General features: G+C 56.9%; 1 protein-coding gene across 4 annotated transcripts in view; it reads left to right on the forward strand.

The window, feature by feature from the left end:
* The window catches only part of MVB12B (multivesicular body subunit 12B), a 234488-nt gene extending 220950 nt beyond the window's left edge, over window positions 1-13538 (forward strand). For all 4 annotated transcript variants that reach the window (XM_072960130.1, XM_072960132.1, XM_072960131.1 and 1 more), the window contains one exon: window positions 10187-13538. In XM_072960130.1, coding sequence (XP_072816231.1) covers window positions 10187-10273 — 87 coding nt within the window. In that variant the 3' untranslated portion in view covers window positions 10274-13538. The remainder of the gene's footprint in view (window positions 1-10186) is intronic.
* Window positions 13539-15836: the final 2298 nt, after the last annotated feature.

Raw genomic sequence — 15836 nt, forward strand, 5'->3', positions numbered from 1 at the left:
CCTTCTCCTGCCCCTCCCCTGTTGTGGTTCTGTCCGCGGCAGGGATGTCAGCGATGTCACAGGTTGCTCTCACAGTGGCCCCGGGTGGTCGTCTCTCAGTGAGTCAGTGAGCGCGCCGACTGGCCGTGGAGACCAAGCACAGACGGCGTTTGCAGACAGAATCACCTGCCCGGGTCTGTTGTTGCTTGGGTCCCTGGCTCCTGCAAAACTGCAATCAAGAGGAATATTTGGTCTTCTGCAAAGTCCATCATGAAAGGAGTTTTCTGTCCTTTTCTTATGGTTTTGGGACCTCTCACCCCCGCCAAGTTTTAAAGTAATACCCCCCCCCCAAATTGAACTCTTAGAAGGTTGCCTGGTGTGTATTTAAAACACGAGCATAAAGATGAGATAAAGAATGGGGGGCACCTTCCCAGAGCAGCCCCGCAGCTTCTCCTCTTCCACTCGGAAGTCAATGCAGAAAGCGGCGTTCTTTTAAATATTTTCCACAAGTGACCTGGGGAGGGAAGATACAAATGTCATGTTTTAGGTGGTATTCAGGCGGGTTCTGAAACGCTGGCTCCCCGAAGGGCAAGCCCCGGGGCACAGAAATGGCGCTTAAGTCAGCAGCAGAGGGGCGCCCAGCCGCCCGGAGCCCCTACTCGGGACACGGGCTGGACAAGCAGGTGCCCACTGGGCCCGTCAGCCCCGCACCTAGGGAGGGGCCAGGAAAAGCAAAACTCGTTTTGTGTCTGTGTTAATCAGGCAGCGGTTTTCTGTTCCACTTCCCCCCATTTTCCTCTAAACACGTGGCCTTCTCAGTCTTTCTTTTTCCTACCTTTAATAGTCACGGGGACAAGAACTGTGCACTCCCTTGCTTACTTTTCCCCATCACCCCCCCCGACACACACACACACACAAACACAAAATGCAGCCCCAGTGGTAAAATGGCAGTTGACGCTCTGCCTGGTTGGGCAGGTTATGGGGGCTGGGGGGGGACTGTGGCAAACTGGAAAGCCGTTGTCTCTCTAAAGGAAGCCGCCTCCATTCACCCGTGAGGCTCATGGTTGCCATGCAAGAATGAAGGTTTCGAATTGCCATAGGCCCCTAGTTTTTTTAATAGAATCTGGGAAATGTTGGTATTTTATGCCAAGTCCCTCAACTTTCAGTGTTTGTAACTAATTTTGAACACCACACAGGCCACCAATGTGTGAATCTCCAGCTGGCACGTATCTGCCTGGAGTTCCAAACACAGATTGCAGCCAGACTCATAATTTGACCATTCATGGGGTGAATGTGGACAAGCCCTAGGATCAGCACTTTGCTTCCATGAGTTAAATACCATGGGCTGGGGAGATCACACCATCACGCTTAGAGGGCTGTGGGACCACTGCTGCCTCCACAGAAGACGGAAACCAGGACTTCCCACCTGCTGGAGAAGTGTCCCTAAGCTAGCTGTCCTCTCTCCTTTGCTTGAGCTATGCCCGCAGCCTGATCTGTCTCTTCACTCACCTGTCCAGCCACCTGTCCATCTATCCACCCATCCCTTCACCACCACCCCCCACCCATCCATCCATCCATCACTCACTCACTCATTCATTCATTCCTCTATTTTGGGCCACAGCCTCTACCAGGCCCTGAAGCTGCAGAAATGGCCGAGATCCCATCCCAACCCTGCACTGAAGGAGGAAATGGAAAGTGGTGTGGGGGCCCCGGAGGTTAGTGATTAAGCCTCCCTGGGGGAGGAAGAATGTCCCAAAGGGAATAGCATTCAGAAGGGCACAAAGGTGTGACTGCGTGCGCCACTCCCCCCCACCACCGACCCCCGGCTCATTTAGGACATGATGCTTGACAGGAAGAGGGAGGGGAGATCTGAGAAGCCAAGCATGGGGCGGGATCTGTGCTGAAACCTCGCAGACCTCTGCCTGGAGGAGGGGCTGGGGCTCTGCCCAGGTGGGGACGTGGGAGTCATTTCCCTGCTCCCTGATGTTCTGTCGGCTCCTAGGTGGAGGTGCTCCTGAGCCGAGGGTGCCCTGCGAGTGGGGGGCTCTCCTGGCACTGAGCCCAGGGAGGCAGGCCATGTAGGATGCAAGCGGCTGTTGCCCCACTCCAAGGAGTGGCAGGCTTAGAGCAGGGAAAGGGGGGTTGCGGACAAGGGTGGATGAACGTGACCCGGGTGCCCCTAGTCAAAGGCGCAGGGGCTGGATTGGCACGTGGTCCTGCACTGTTCGGCAGCCCTGCGAGGTGCTGTGCCCGGACAGACCAGGTTCCTGCCCTGGGGGCAGGTGGGCCACAGAAGGGCCCTCATTCAGCCCCTCATTTAGGGTGGGGCCAAGCAGTGGGACTGGGTGCGGCTCAGGGGTCCAGACTCTGGGGTTGCTGCTGTTAGAGCTGATGAACCCAAAGGGAGAGCCAGAGCAGAAACGCAAAAGAGGCTTCTCTAAAGGGTTGCAGGAGGTGTGCCGACCCCACCTGTTGTGGGACCCGCCTGCGTCCCGACCCCTGGTGGCCTCTGTCAGTCTGTTTGCTCACCTGTCGTGGGAAGGGCAGCAGTACCAGCCCCCCGGGGTGTGAGGATTCTGTCCCCACCCTGACTTGGGACTGGCGGCCCTGCCCCTCCTGTCATCTTATTAGTGATCACGGGGCTCACGGGTTCTCAGCAAGTGAGAAGGTGAACACGGCCTCTCTCCAGCTCTGGAGTGTTCCAGGGCCTCCTCCATGGAGAGCCACTGTTCTGCCTTGGGGACCCGGGGCTCCCCTTTTCACCCAGCTTTTTGCATGTCTCTGTGGAACCATAATTCAAGTTCAAAACGAGCCCTCCTTGACAAAATGAGGAGACTCAGACCACAGAGTGTCACGTGCCTCAGGCCCGTCCCTTCCCCTGGTCCTCAGTACACAGAGCCTGCACCCGGGGGACGCAGGGCCCCTCCGTGCCCCCTCCTTGCAGTGATGCCTGCCCCTTGCCTCCCCCGAAGGTTGAGTCCAGCAGCCAGACTTCCACAGACGGATGGAAGAACATGGAGCCCTCACGTGAGGGGAGGAAGCAGGTTGCAGGGCAGGCTTGGAGTCAGGGTTCTAAAAACAATTCTTACCGCCCTTTCTGCTCCCGAGCCCTCTGGCTGATGGGTCATTATGAGACCCAGGGAGGGAAGGGTATATGCCTGCCTTTTCTTCTTTCCCTTCTATTTAGTATGCTTTCAGGGAGTGGGGCTCTAACCTGCCTAACCATTAAAATCACCTGGGTGCTTTAAGAAATCCCTGATGCCTGCCCCACCCTGCCAGTTTACCAAAACCAGCTGCACCCCACCCCTGCCCCGCCCCGTCCCGGGCAGGGCCCAGGCAGCACTGGCTTTTGTTAAAACCCTCGATTCTGATGCACACGGAGGACAGGTTTCTCCCCCTCGAGGTGCTTTCTCGCGAATTGTCTTGGGTGATTCTCACAACCCCTTTGTGAGTGGATGGGGAGTTTGTCCCTCACTTTCTGCCATGAGGCTGGGGCTGGAGTGACTTTGCCTCCCTGCTGCAGCTAGAAGCCAAGGTTGGCATCTCCCACTGCTGGGACGCTGGCCTCACCATGACAAGAGGCTCTTGGCATCCAGGAATCGCGTGCTGTGGCTTGAGAGGTCTGATGGGTCAGGGTCTCCTGCCAGGGGCGCACCATCCCGGGCCCAGGGAAGGCCGGGCAGAGCCCCTGACAGTGACATCTCTTTCCTGGAGAGGCTGCCCATCTTCTGTGCTGCTGTGATGACGGCCTGTGCCCACCAGAGGGCGCTGCGGCTTGGCGCCGCTTAGCTGGGCTCAGCCCTGCGAACCCAAGTGCTTTTTAATTGAAAATTTTTTTAATTCAAAAAGGATTTGCTGTTTGTACGCGAGTGCAGGTTTTCCTTATGCAGGAGACTAATGTCTTGAGTAAACAGATCCGGGCCCAAATCCACCTTCAAAGGTACTCGCTGTTTGCCCAAGGGAGTGAAAGGGCTTCCAGAAGCGGCCCTAGTCTCTTGGGCAAACACTTTGGGGCCAGCAATCCCAGGCAGAGGACAGCGTCTGTGGGAAGGGTTATCCGCAGCCTAAGGGGGATTATGTCGGGGGACATATGTTGAAATTTCGCTTGGGGAGGTAGAGAAAACATGAGGCGGGGGAGCAGTGCTTCTCTCCAGCTGAGATAACCTAAAAAGGGAAAAATCTCAAGGGCAGGGGTGGGGGGACAGCAGTCTGTGCCCCGGGGTCCCTGGCCCTCTCCGGGGGCGGTGTACTCGGGCTGTGAGTCAGGAAAAGGCAGCATGTGTACTCCAGACAGCTCCCCGCCTCCCCCTGGCCCCAGAGTGAGAGGAACACGGATTTAGTAGTTTATCCTTGAAGGCCCTTCTACACCCCCTGGCTTCCCAGTGACCCTGTCCCTGCTCCTGGCCTCACAACTCCCACCAGGGTCTTCCACCCTGGTCCACCACTTGCTTGCCTGGGCTTGGAAATGTCCTGTGTCCGCTCATCCCCCACCCACCCTGCCACCAGAAGGTACCCTTTTCTGGGCCCACCCCTGGCAGCGTCCGGGTCGGAGAACTTGGGCCCAGGCCCTCGGACTGCGGACATCTGGGAGCCGCTGCCTCTGTCTCCCTGCATGTGCTCTCTGTGGCCCACAGCCCCCAGTGAATCGAGGAGGCCTCACTGCCCTGGTTGCTCCCGCCACCACTGGGCGCCTGGCACGGAGCCCCACTCAGGTGGCCACAGCAGAAACACCCCAAGAGTGGAAGTGACTCGGCCCACAGCTGTCTCCCCAGCGTTTGACGGCACCCCTGCAGGGGGCCTGGCCCCAGGCTCACTCCCTCACTTAAGAAGGCCTCCCCTCTGCTGCGGCCGCTGGTAGCCTCTCCCAGACATGGCCTCAGAGCAGCCAGGGTGAAGCCCCCCACCCAGCCGGCTCCCCACCCTCTTCCCCAGCCCCTGCTCAGTACCCCTCACCCCTAATGTGTCTTGCCCTTCCTCTCTGTCCCCTCCCATTGAGATCCACTCCCACGTCCCACTGATTGGGCCACAGAACTGTTTCAACTGGTCCCCGGACCGGCAGCATCTGGTCACCTGGGAGTTGGTTGAAAATGCAGAATCTCAGGCCCTCCCCGTCCTGAGTCAGGATCTGTGTGCATTAAAGGCTGATCAGCCTGTTAACAGCTTCTTTAGAGCCTGCATCTCTTGCCCTGGGTGCCACCCACTCCCCACCACCCCCAGGAGGGCCCACACTCCCCTGTCCACATCAGCACCACTCTCTTGAACCTTCACCCACACAGAACTGCTCCTGCTGAGGTCACAATGTGCTTTTAACGGCTGCGCCCCCTGGCCGTGCAGCTCAGGCACTGCTCCTCCTGCCTCCGACCTCCTTCCTGGCCCCTGGGTCTACCAGGGCTGGTTTCTGCTTCCCTCCGTGGCCTGTGCCTTCCGGTCCTCCACCCCAAGTGCCAGGCCCATCCTCTTGTCTTCTGAGCCTGGGAGCTCTTGAAACATCTCCACACCTGTAACTCCAACTACTGTGTCCCCACCAGGTGCTTCCAGTTCCCATCCCTTCAATCCTGGTTCCATGTCTGCCAAGCAGCACCCCCTGGGTGCTCCTCAGGGACCGCCCTCGGCCATCAGCAGAAGTGCTCTCTCCCCTAAGCTGCTCTTCGTCCGTGTTGCCCATTCTGGTTAAAGGCCCCAGCGTGCCCATATCCCTCCCCTGCCACTGTTGTAGGGCGCTCTCCTGGCCCCAGTGCCCAGGACAGGAGGGATGTGGTGCAGTGAGGGACTGTTTCCTGCCGTGCACCCCTGAGCAGCCACCAGGTGGCGGTATTGTCCCGGACTTTGCCTGAAGGCCTCCCGGTCTGGGGCTGCATTGCCAGTCCAGCCTCCTGGGAGCTGGAGTCCCCAGGCTGTGGCCTGTGTCCTGGTCATTAGCAGGAAGGTGGGTCTGCTTTGGTGGACTCTCCCATGTAGCCAACAGTTGTGCAGCGGGTGCTTGCCTGGTGCTGGGGCGGGCCCTTAATCTGCCTCATCCCATCCTCACAATAGGTCCTGGGGTAGAGAGCGTCACCCCACCTTTTTTATGGAGGTGCAACTGGCAGAACATTAGGTTGGTTTCAGGCGTACAGCATGTTTCGATATTTGTATATATTGCAAACCAGTCACTGTAAGTGTGGTTAACATCTCATCATACGTGGTTACAGATGTGCCTGTGGCGGGAGCTTTTAAGATTTACTTTCTTAGCAACCATCAAATAGGCAACACGGTGTTACTAACTGCAGTCGCCCTGCCGTACATCCCATCCTCCAGACTGAATTATTTCACAACTGGAAGTTTGTGCCTTTTGATTCACTTCCCCCATTTCACCCACCCCCAGCCCCCCCCCCCACCTCTGGAAACACAAACCTGTTCTCTGTACAAGGAGCTTGGTTGTGTCGTTGTCGTGTTTCATATCCCACATGTAAGTGAGATCGCACAGCATTCGTCTGACTTGTTTCGTTTAGCATGATGCCCTCAAGGTCCGTCCGTGTTGTCACAAATGGCAGGATTTCATTCGTTTTTGATGGCTGAAGAATAGTCTACTGTATGTATGCCACATTTTCTTTATTCACTCGTCCGTCAGTGGACACAGCTTCTTTCCACATCTTGGCTGTTGTAAATGATGCTGCAGTGAACACAGGGGTGCACAGAGCTTCCTGAGTTAGTGTTTTACTCTTTTTCTTTTTTGCTAGTTCCCAGTGCACAGCACAGTGACTCAGCTATATATGTGTGTGAGCATATGTGTTTATATATTCCTCTTCATACTTCTCATTATAGGTCATAACAAGACACTGAACACAGTTCCCTGTGCTACACAGCAGGCCCCCACCACCCAGCTATCCTGTATATAGTAGCTTATATCTGCCAGTCCCAAACTCCCTGTCCATCCCTCACCCTCTTCCCCTTCTGGCAACCATATGTCTATGTCTGTGAGTCTTTTTATGTTTTGTAAGTTCATGTGTATCATTTTTTTTTAAGATTCCACATGTAAGTACTTTCATATGGTATTTGTCTTTGTCTTGCTTACTTCACTTAAATGGCAATCTCTAGGGCCATCTATATTGCTGCAAATGGCATCGTTTCATTCTTTTTTATGGCTGAGTAGTATTCCTTTGTGTATATATAGCACATCTTTATCCAGTCATCTGTTGGTGGACATTTAGGTTGTTTCCATGTTTTGGCTACTGTAAATAGTGCCACTATGAACACTGAGGTGCATATATCTTTTTGAATTACAGTTTTCTCCGTATAAATGCCCAGGAGTGGAATTGCTGGATCATATGGCAACTCTATTTTTAGTCTTTTAAGGAATCTCCATAGTGTTTTTCATAGTGGCTGCACCAAATTACTTTCCCACCAGCAGTGTAGGAGGGTTCCATTTTCTCCACACCCTCCCCAGCATTTGTTGTTTGTGGACTTTTTAATGATGGCCATTCTGACTCATGAGAGGTGGTACCTCATTGTAGTTTTGATTTGCAGTTCTCTGATAATTAGCAATGTTGAGCATCTTTTCATGTACCTACTGGCCGTCTGCATGTCTTTTTTGGAGAAACACCTATTTAGGCCTTCTGCCCATTTTTTGATTGGGTTTTGTGTTTTTGCTGAGTTGTGTGAGTTTGTATATTCTGGAAATTAAGCCCTGGTCAGTCTCATCGTTTATTTTCTCCCAGTCCGTACGTTGTCTTTTGTTTTGTTTATGGTTTCCTGTGCTGTGCAAAAGCTTGTAAGTTTGCTTAGGTCCCATTTGTTTATTTTTGCTCTCGTTTCTATTGCCTTGGGAGGCTGACCTAGGAGACCGTTACTACAATTTATGTCAGAGAATGTTTTGCCTGTGTTCTCTTCCAGGAGATTTTTGGTGTCCTGTCTTACATTTAAGTCTTTAAGCCATTTTGAGTTTATTTTTGTGTATGGTGTGAGGGAGTGTTCTAACTTCACTGATTTACATGCATCTGTCCAGCTTTCTCAACACAGCTTGCCAAGGACTGCTCTCTCCACTGTGTATTCTTGCCTCCTTTGTCGAAGATTACTTGACCAGAGGTGTGTGGGTGTATTTCTGGGCTGTCTGTTGTGTTCCATTGACCCATAAGTCTGTTTTTGTGCCAAGGCCGCGCTGTTTTGATCCCTGTGGCTCTGTAGTGTTGTCAGAAGTCTGGGAGGGATATTCCTCCAGCTTCATTCTTTTTCCTCAGTATTGCTTTGGCAACTCTAGATCTTTTGTGATTCCATATAAATTATAGGATTATTCTAGTTCTGTGAAAAATGATAATTTGATAATTACCCTGGGTAATTACCCTGGGCAATTAGATAGGGATTGCATTAAATCTATAGATTGCTTTGGGTAGCATGGCCATTTAACAATATTAATTCTTGCAATCCTAAGAGCATCAGATATCTTTCCATTTCTTTAAATCATTTTCAATTTCCTTTGTCAATGTTTTAAAGTTCTTAGCGTGTTCTCTCTTTCTTGAGGTAAATTTCCAGAAGTGGCTCATATAGTGGTTCTATTTTTAATTTTTTGAGGACCCTCCACACTGTTCCACAGTGGCTGCATCAGCCGTGCACAAGGACTCCCTTTGCTCCATGTCCTCACCAACGTGTTATTTCTTGTTGTGACCCCTCTTTAGAGGTGAGGTCACTGAGGTTCAGAGGAGAAAAGACCTGCCTGAGGTCACCCTGCAATGTCAAGTCCTTCCCTCCCCACCTCTTCCATTTGTGGGGACCACAGTCATCTCACCAGTGTCACCGAGTCCTTTCGACCACAAGCCCAGGGGCTGCTTGAGGCTGCTCACCTCTGCTGCTCACGCAGGGCCAGGGCGGGCCAGCCCGGATCTGTGTCTGTCTATCTGTCCTGGGTCGGCCCCGGGGACCATCAGCAGGGTGGCTGGGGATGCGGCGCTGAGCAGTGGCGGGCTGCTGGCTGCCTCAGCATCCCTGCCATTTCCCCTCAGAGCTCTCCTGCTGCCCCTCAGCCTTGAAAGATCCCTGCAGCCCGTCTGCCCTTGGCTGTGCTCCGGCTCTGCGCGGCCCGCGGAAGCGCCTCCTTGCTGCAGGCAGCTCACCTTGGGAGCCGAGAGGGCATTTGGAACCCGCGGCTGGGCTCTGCACCCTCACTAGGGGGGGCACCCAGTGGTCACCTCCTGCTGGGACAGTTCCACATCATCTTCCTCACGGCCTCCTCCACCACTGTACCCAAGGAGATGGCTTCAGGTGATGGCCAAGTTCAACCAGGGCCGCTCGACTCTGCTCTACATAGGGAAGCCCTTTTTTATGGCAGTTCTGCTGCTACAGAGTTTTACAATATTATTTCAAATGTTTAATGACCACTGACCTCATCTAAGCAACTCGTTCCTTGGACCCACAGGCCCACATGGCCACTGTGGCATAGCGTCCAGGCCGTTCCCACGGCCCGCTCCCTGCAGCCTCAGGCCTGCCCAGCGGGGCAGCCACTCCTGCCTGGCACTCCCTGCCCTACATTTGGATGTTGAAATCCCCCCTGGCCTTCAAGGTGAACCGCAGGTGTCCCCCTTCTCTGCATTTCCATTACCTGGGGTCAGGCAGGCAGGCTCGGGTCTCAGGCATGAGGGCTGTGCTCCGGTTTGGGTGGCAGCAGGGCTGGGCTGGGCCCAGGTGGCCATGTGAGGCCCCTGGGTCCTCATCACTTACGGGGAAGTGGTCCTGGGAAATCAGTGAGGAGACCACGTGCAGGGTGTGGGGTGGCCCCCCTTCCCTGTGTCCCCATCACCCGGTTTTTGTCTTTAACTGTGCTCAGGAAGCACGGAGCACAGTGGTAAGTCCAGGGGTCCCCCGGGCCCACTGGCTGCGGCCGGCCTCAGCTCAGGTCTGGGACGGAGCCCCAGGTCTGCCCCTTCCCGTCCGTGTGACTCCTCCCGCAGCTGGGAGGTGGGAGGGCATGCGGGCAGCTTGGGTGCTGCTCGTGCTGAGGGACCGGAACAGTGATAGGTACCAGTGTCACCAACTAGCCAGCCACCTGCAGCCCCAGAGGCACAGCTCACACTGCAGTACAGGTGCGCCCCAGAGCGCATCCCTTCCCACGTCTGGATGCTCAGCAGGGGGACCTCAGGGCCTCTGCCCGGCCTGTCTGAGGCCATGGAGCGGTTTTCTCTGGTGGCCTCATCTCATGCCCTGACTGTGCTTCTCTGTCCCCCCTGCACCCCCACTGCAGTACGAGTACAGCTTCCGCACGGAGCAGAGCGCCGCTGCCAGGCTCCCGCCCAGCCCTACGCGGTGTCAGCAGATCCCTCAGTCCTGAGGGCCCCTGTGGGGCAGAGACGCCTCCGCCCAGACTACTGAGCGCCCCTCCCTCGCCCGGACCCCCGCCACCCTTCCGCACCGCCCTGCCCGGCGCTTCTGGGAGACTCTGGGCGGCTGAGCTGTTGCCTCCTCGGTCATCGGCTTGTCTGACATGGCTCCCCGCCTCCCTGAGGATGCTGTCCATAACCTCGACTAACCTGTGTGTGTAGTGACCAGCGGCTGCTGCCCTGTTGTCCTGTGAACAACCCTACCCACCGCGGGAGTCACCCCCGAGGGCCCTGGACAGTTGTTCTGGCTGCCCAGTGACGCCGCTGGCTCCCTTCACTCCTGTCACCACCACTAAGCCATTGCTTTCCTCCTGGAAGACTCCCGGGGCTGCGTGGAATGAGTCCCTCACCAACGGCATCACTTGCCCAACAACTTCACAGAGACCCTAAGGAAACGCGGGAGGGAGATGCTGGTGGTCCCTGGGTGGACCCAGGCCTGGCTCCCTCCCCGCTGTGGACATTAGACTCGCCACTCAATTCACACACTGGACACCCTGAGGTCGGGGGCAGCACCCTGGCCACCGGCCCAGAGAGGACTTGCCTTCTGGGCGGGAAAGCCAGGTGGCCGGGTGCTTGCCGGGACATGAGTTCCGCTGCCGGGACGCAGTGCTCACCCACCTCCTCCCCTCACCCTACAAAGGGCTCGTCTCTGCAGCGCGGTGCCAACAACAGCTCCCACTGCCCGGCTGGCGCCCTGACCTGGTGGCCAGGGCTGTGGGTGAAGGGGCTCCATGAGCCTGTGCCCAGGGACGTGGACACACATTGCTGGGCCTCTCCCAGCCAGGCCGTGTCTTGCAGCCTCTGCTAACAGGAAGAGTTGTTTCCAAAAGCCCATCTGACCCAGGTTCCCAGATGGGCGAGAACTGACATTTCCGCCATGAGTGGCCAGCGAACACACTGGCGTTCCCCACGGTGCCAGCTGCCCTGTCCAGCTCCATGCACGTGTGCCAAGAGAGCGGGTCTGCCACCAGCCTGGAGGCTTGGTCCTCATCCTGGTGGCTGCTTTGTCATGCTGTTGGAATTGGAACTCCCAGAATTTGGTATCTCACATCTCAGAGGACACCAGATGGTTGGAGCTTTGGACGTGAGGTTTGATGTGTCTGGAGGCTGGCGTGTGGGTGGCAGCCCAGGAGAGCTGCTGCCCAGCCAGGACAGCCCCTTCCTCCCTGCACTTCCTAGGATGGCACATGGGCAGCTGGGGGCGGCAGGAACTGGCCAGCAGTTAGGAGGGGCAGCCTCCAGCTGAGAAGTGGGGCGGGGGCAAAACATACCTCACATACTTGCATCAGCCCAGCCACCTCCAGGCCTCCATTGCGCCCCACAGTTGCGCTTGGGTCTTCATTTCAATACCTCCTGATCTCTGTGCCTCGGGGAAGTGCTCACCTCTCCCTACCACCCCCGAGCCCCGAGGACATCCCCGTGGGGCTGGCTTTCCCGTGCCTCCCCCCGCGGCACGGTGGCAGGAACAGGCAGTTAGTTGGTTGATCCCACCAGGGCCGGGGAGGCTGCGGGATGGAAAGTCCGGTGAGGACCCCGTGGGATTGGTGCTTATCCAGGACAGCGCTGATGAACTGCTCTCACATGTACCCACTAAAATAAGCTGGTTGTTTCCAGGGACTTGGGGGAGCCCTGTGGGGCCCAGAGAACCTGTGTCTGCTACTGCTGTTTGGATGGGAGGGGCTGCTCCAAAACCAGTGAGAGGGGTGATGTCTCTGCCCCCTTCTGCCCAGTTGCATTGGTTTGTGCGCTTAGACCTTCCTCTCTGGTCCCACCCCAGCTGTGGGATCATCTTCAACAGGTAACGCCCGGCAGCCTTTCTCCCTTGACTGAAAACCAAGCGTTTCGGCACCTCTGATGAGCCCTAGGAGGTCCAAAGATGGTGACGTGGGATTCCCGTCAGCAAGCAAGTGGGCAGTGAGGGTGGTTGTGGGGAAAGGGGGGGGCCCTCCGCCAGCCCCCAACCCCGGGCCATCCTGCAGTTCCCGGATGGACAGAGCGAGGCTGTGTGGACGCGGGCAAGCTGGGGAGGCCTGTGCGGTGTCATAGACTTAGTCTAGGCTTCACAGTGACTGTGACCATCACTACAACAGCAGCTTGAGATAACTAAGACAGTGTTACAGAGAAGCTAGTGTCCGTGGTAGACTTCAGGCTGCTCCAGACCCTCTGTTTCTCTCCTGAGACAGGGGACGGTGCGTGCAGGTGCGGCTCCACTCACCCCCAGGAATCGAGCGCCCTGACTCTGGGACGGTGCTTTTATTCACGAGCCCTCTGGCCATGTGGGCAGGGAAGGCAGGGGCTCTCTTGGAAACACAAAGTCCTTGTTGGAAGGACTAACCGGAGCACAGGGGCCCACGTGGCCTTCTCTTTCCTCTTTGAAAATTCAGAGTCTCTCCAAAGGCCTTGGAAATGGCACAGCGGTGATGAGGAGTAAGCAGTTTGCTCCAGGTTCACTTGCAAATTTATAATAAGGCTTTTTCCCACCTCGATTCCAGGAACTGATGCTAGCCGCAACCTCCGCTCAGCGGGAGGAGCCCCCCGGGGGCGAGGAGAAACAGCAGGTCAGGCCCTGCCCTCGCTCCCGGAGGCCACCCTACTGGGAGAAGCCACCAGTGGCTTTTCCACCGGCCCCGGTTGTTAGGAACGGCGGCGGGGCACCAGGAGGACTCACGTACGAAGCACCCACTCCTTGCCAGGCACAAGGCTGGCACTTGAAGCACATTTTCTCTTGTCACTCCCCTCCTTTCTGCCCCCCCCCAAAAAACACAAACACCCAGAAGTGGATGTTATTTGTTCCTGGTTCCAGACGAAGATGGTGAGACACGTCCGCAGGCACAGAGCTGGTAAGTGGCAGAGGCAGGATCGGACCCGCGCCTCGTCTGGCCCCAAGCAGGACCCAGCCCACAGCTCCCTGGAGAGCGGTGGAGCCCAAGGGTGAGGGCCGAGAGGCCTTGACAGCAGCCGCGTGCCCGGCAGGAGCTCACCTTCCCCTGGGCCTAGAGGGGCAGGGCTGCCCGCACCTCGGGGCGCCAACCGTGCTGTCGGCACCTGTCGCCACCAGGAGCCGGGGCTTCGGCCGGGCCTCTGGGTGCTGGCGTAGGAAGGACATCCTACTGCGTGTATTTATTTGAGCCGATGCTAGTACTTGGCAAAGGGAAGTTTCACTGTGTGATTGTCTTCTTAATATAATTTGTTAAATAAATGTTTGTTTTAACCTTTCCCCGGCTTGCTGCTGTCTCCCAAGCACCGAGATCAGCGTCCCTCCAGGGATGCTCTGGGCTCCAGCTCTCTCTCCAGCTCGTCCCAGATGCTGGCCGGTCGGGCCACTGCCCTGGCCTCCCCGCCTTCTAGAAAGAGCTGGTGGGTTTCTCTGCCCCTATTTAGATGACCTGGTGACGAGCGAGGAGAATCCAGAGCGAAGAAAGCTCTGCCGTTCTCTGGCCACAGCCTCAGGAATGCTCCTGGGAGGAGGAAGCCCCAGTTTCCCTTACAAAGCATGTGAGCCGCGTCCGTTTCAGCGGGTCGCCAGTGGGGACCGCAGGGGGCTTTCTTCTGCAGCACAGCCCGGCCTTGTCTGCGCGGGGGCAGGCTGTCTGGCTGTCCAGGCAGGGGACACGCAGCCACACAGCTTCAGCGCCGGTGGTTTCATCCTATCCCAACTGCTCACCTGCTGGCAAGACACACCTCGAAAGCCAGGGAGGGGCTGCTAGGCCCAGATGCACCTGGGCGCCTTGTGCGGACTGGACAGGGCAGGTTTCCCTGTCAGAGCCTTTTGCCTCCTTTATAAGTGACTCTGCATTTTGGGGCTGGACACGCCGGTCTGAGCCGTCACTGCCTCCAGCCCTTTTCACACCAGACTCAGGTGAGAACCAGGCGACCCTTAGCGCTCATCTCATTAGGACCACGAGGGTCCCCAAAAGGGTGTTGGGGTCCCAGCCCAGGCCCCCACCTTTGGCATCTCTCAGGTCTCTTTCCTACAGGAGGAGAGAATTCCATGAGAATCCCACAGAGGACACTCAGCACGGAGTTTGAAGAGCTGGATTCACATTCTGGCTCTGCCACTGCCTGAGCCCTCCTAGTGCTGGGTCACCAAGGAAGTACGCGCTTCGGCCTCTAACCCAGGGCGTTAGCGGGGGGCCTGACTGCTCAGGGGCGCCCAGGGGGAGCACCTCACATGTGGGCCTTTGGGCAGCGAGAAACTAACACCCGCACATGGCAGCCCAGGCCGGGGTTAGCGGCCAGACCCAGAGGACACTCAGAGCCCAAAGCAGGACGCAGCCGGGCCTCGGAGGGGCCAGGCCAGAGGCACCCGCTTCTCCTGCCCTGCCCACACTGCTCGTCCGCCTCTGCCGGGCCGTCTGCTTGCTCCCCACCCTCTCACTCTCTGGCCCTCCCTCTCATGTGCCCGGTGCACAGCACACCCCGCCCATGCTTGTAAGTTCAGGAATTCTCAGTTCAGAAGATCCAGAGGCAAGAGTGCCAGGACAGACCCAGGTTGGCCGGCCTGGGTCAGGCGACCCCTTCTGCCCCTGGTGGGAGGGGAGGGTGCGATCACAAAGCGTCTGGAGCAGGTGTAGGTTTAGACCCTCGGGAGGCACCTGCTACAGAGAAGGGTGAGACTGTAGGCAGTGGGGCAGGACACCACCCCAGGGCAATGGGGGAGCCCCCACCACAGCTCTGTGATAGGGGAGGTCACAGTGAAGTGAGTGTGGCATCATTCATCTACACCTCTGCTCAACTGTCCAAGCCAGGTTGTAGGAGCACCGTGCACACGCAGGCCCACAGCCGGGCACTGGGGACTCAGCAGTGACGGACAGCACCGACGACCCTGTCTGCGTGGAGCTGGTGGTCTAGCCCGTCCCGTCCACCCCTCACCCACACCCCAGCCATGTCTCTCCTACTCCCCCTGCTTCTGCCTGTTATTTCCTGACCTAACTGACTCATCTCTAAAACCCTGGACGCTCTGAACCCTGCCCTTGCCTCTCTCTCCGTCTTCTGCATCCTCCCGGCAGCTGGGAGCAGTCTGTCTTGGAGGTGCTTAGCTCGGTCGCTGGCCAGTCTCCTTGAGCACCAGCCACAGAGTTCCAGCAGCCACCGGAGGCCTCCGCTTGGATGTTTCACCTTGAGCTCGGCACATCCCAAGCTGAATCTGCCATGTTCCCCCAGCCCCCCAATTGCTCGCCTTCTCCTAACTTCCCCATCTCTGGCACAGCTCCAGCACCCCTCACCCGAGCCGCCTATGCCGCCCACCTGGAGCCGTCTGTGATCACCCTGTTCCAGCTGGACAGCTCTCTCATCTAAATTTGTTTTCAGACTCAGCCATGATTTTTCCTTGCTGCTCCTTTTTTAGTTCTGGCCCTCGACACTTTTTGTCAGGATTACAGCATCAGCCCTTTACCCTTTCCCCCTGCCTCCCATGTCTTCCCCTCTCATCCATCTTCCTCATGGCCAAGATCCAGTAGGACTCCTCCACTTACAGTTCCTCACCCGTCACCCTAAGAATGAAATCTGAATCCC

The sequence above is a fragment of the Vicugna pacos genome, chromosome 4 (assembly GCF_048564905.1).
Source record: "Vicugna pacos chromosome 4, VicPac4, whole genome shotgun sequence".
Lineage (NCBI taxonomy): Eukaryota > Metazoa > Chordata > Mammalia > Artiodactyla > Camelidae > Vicugna > Vicugna pacos.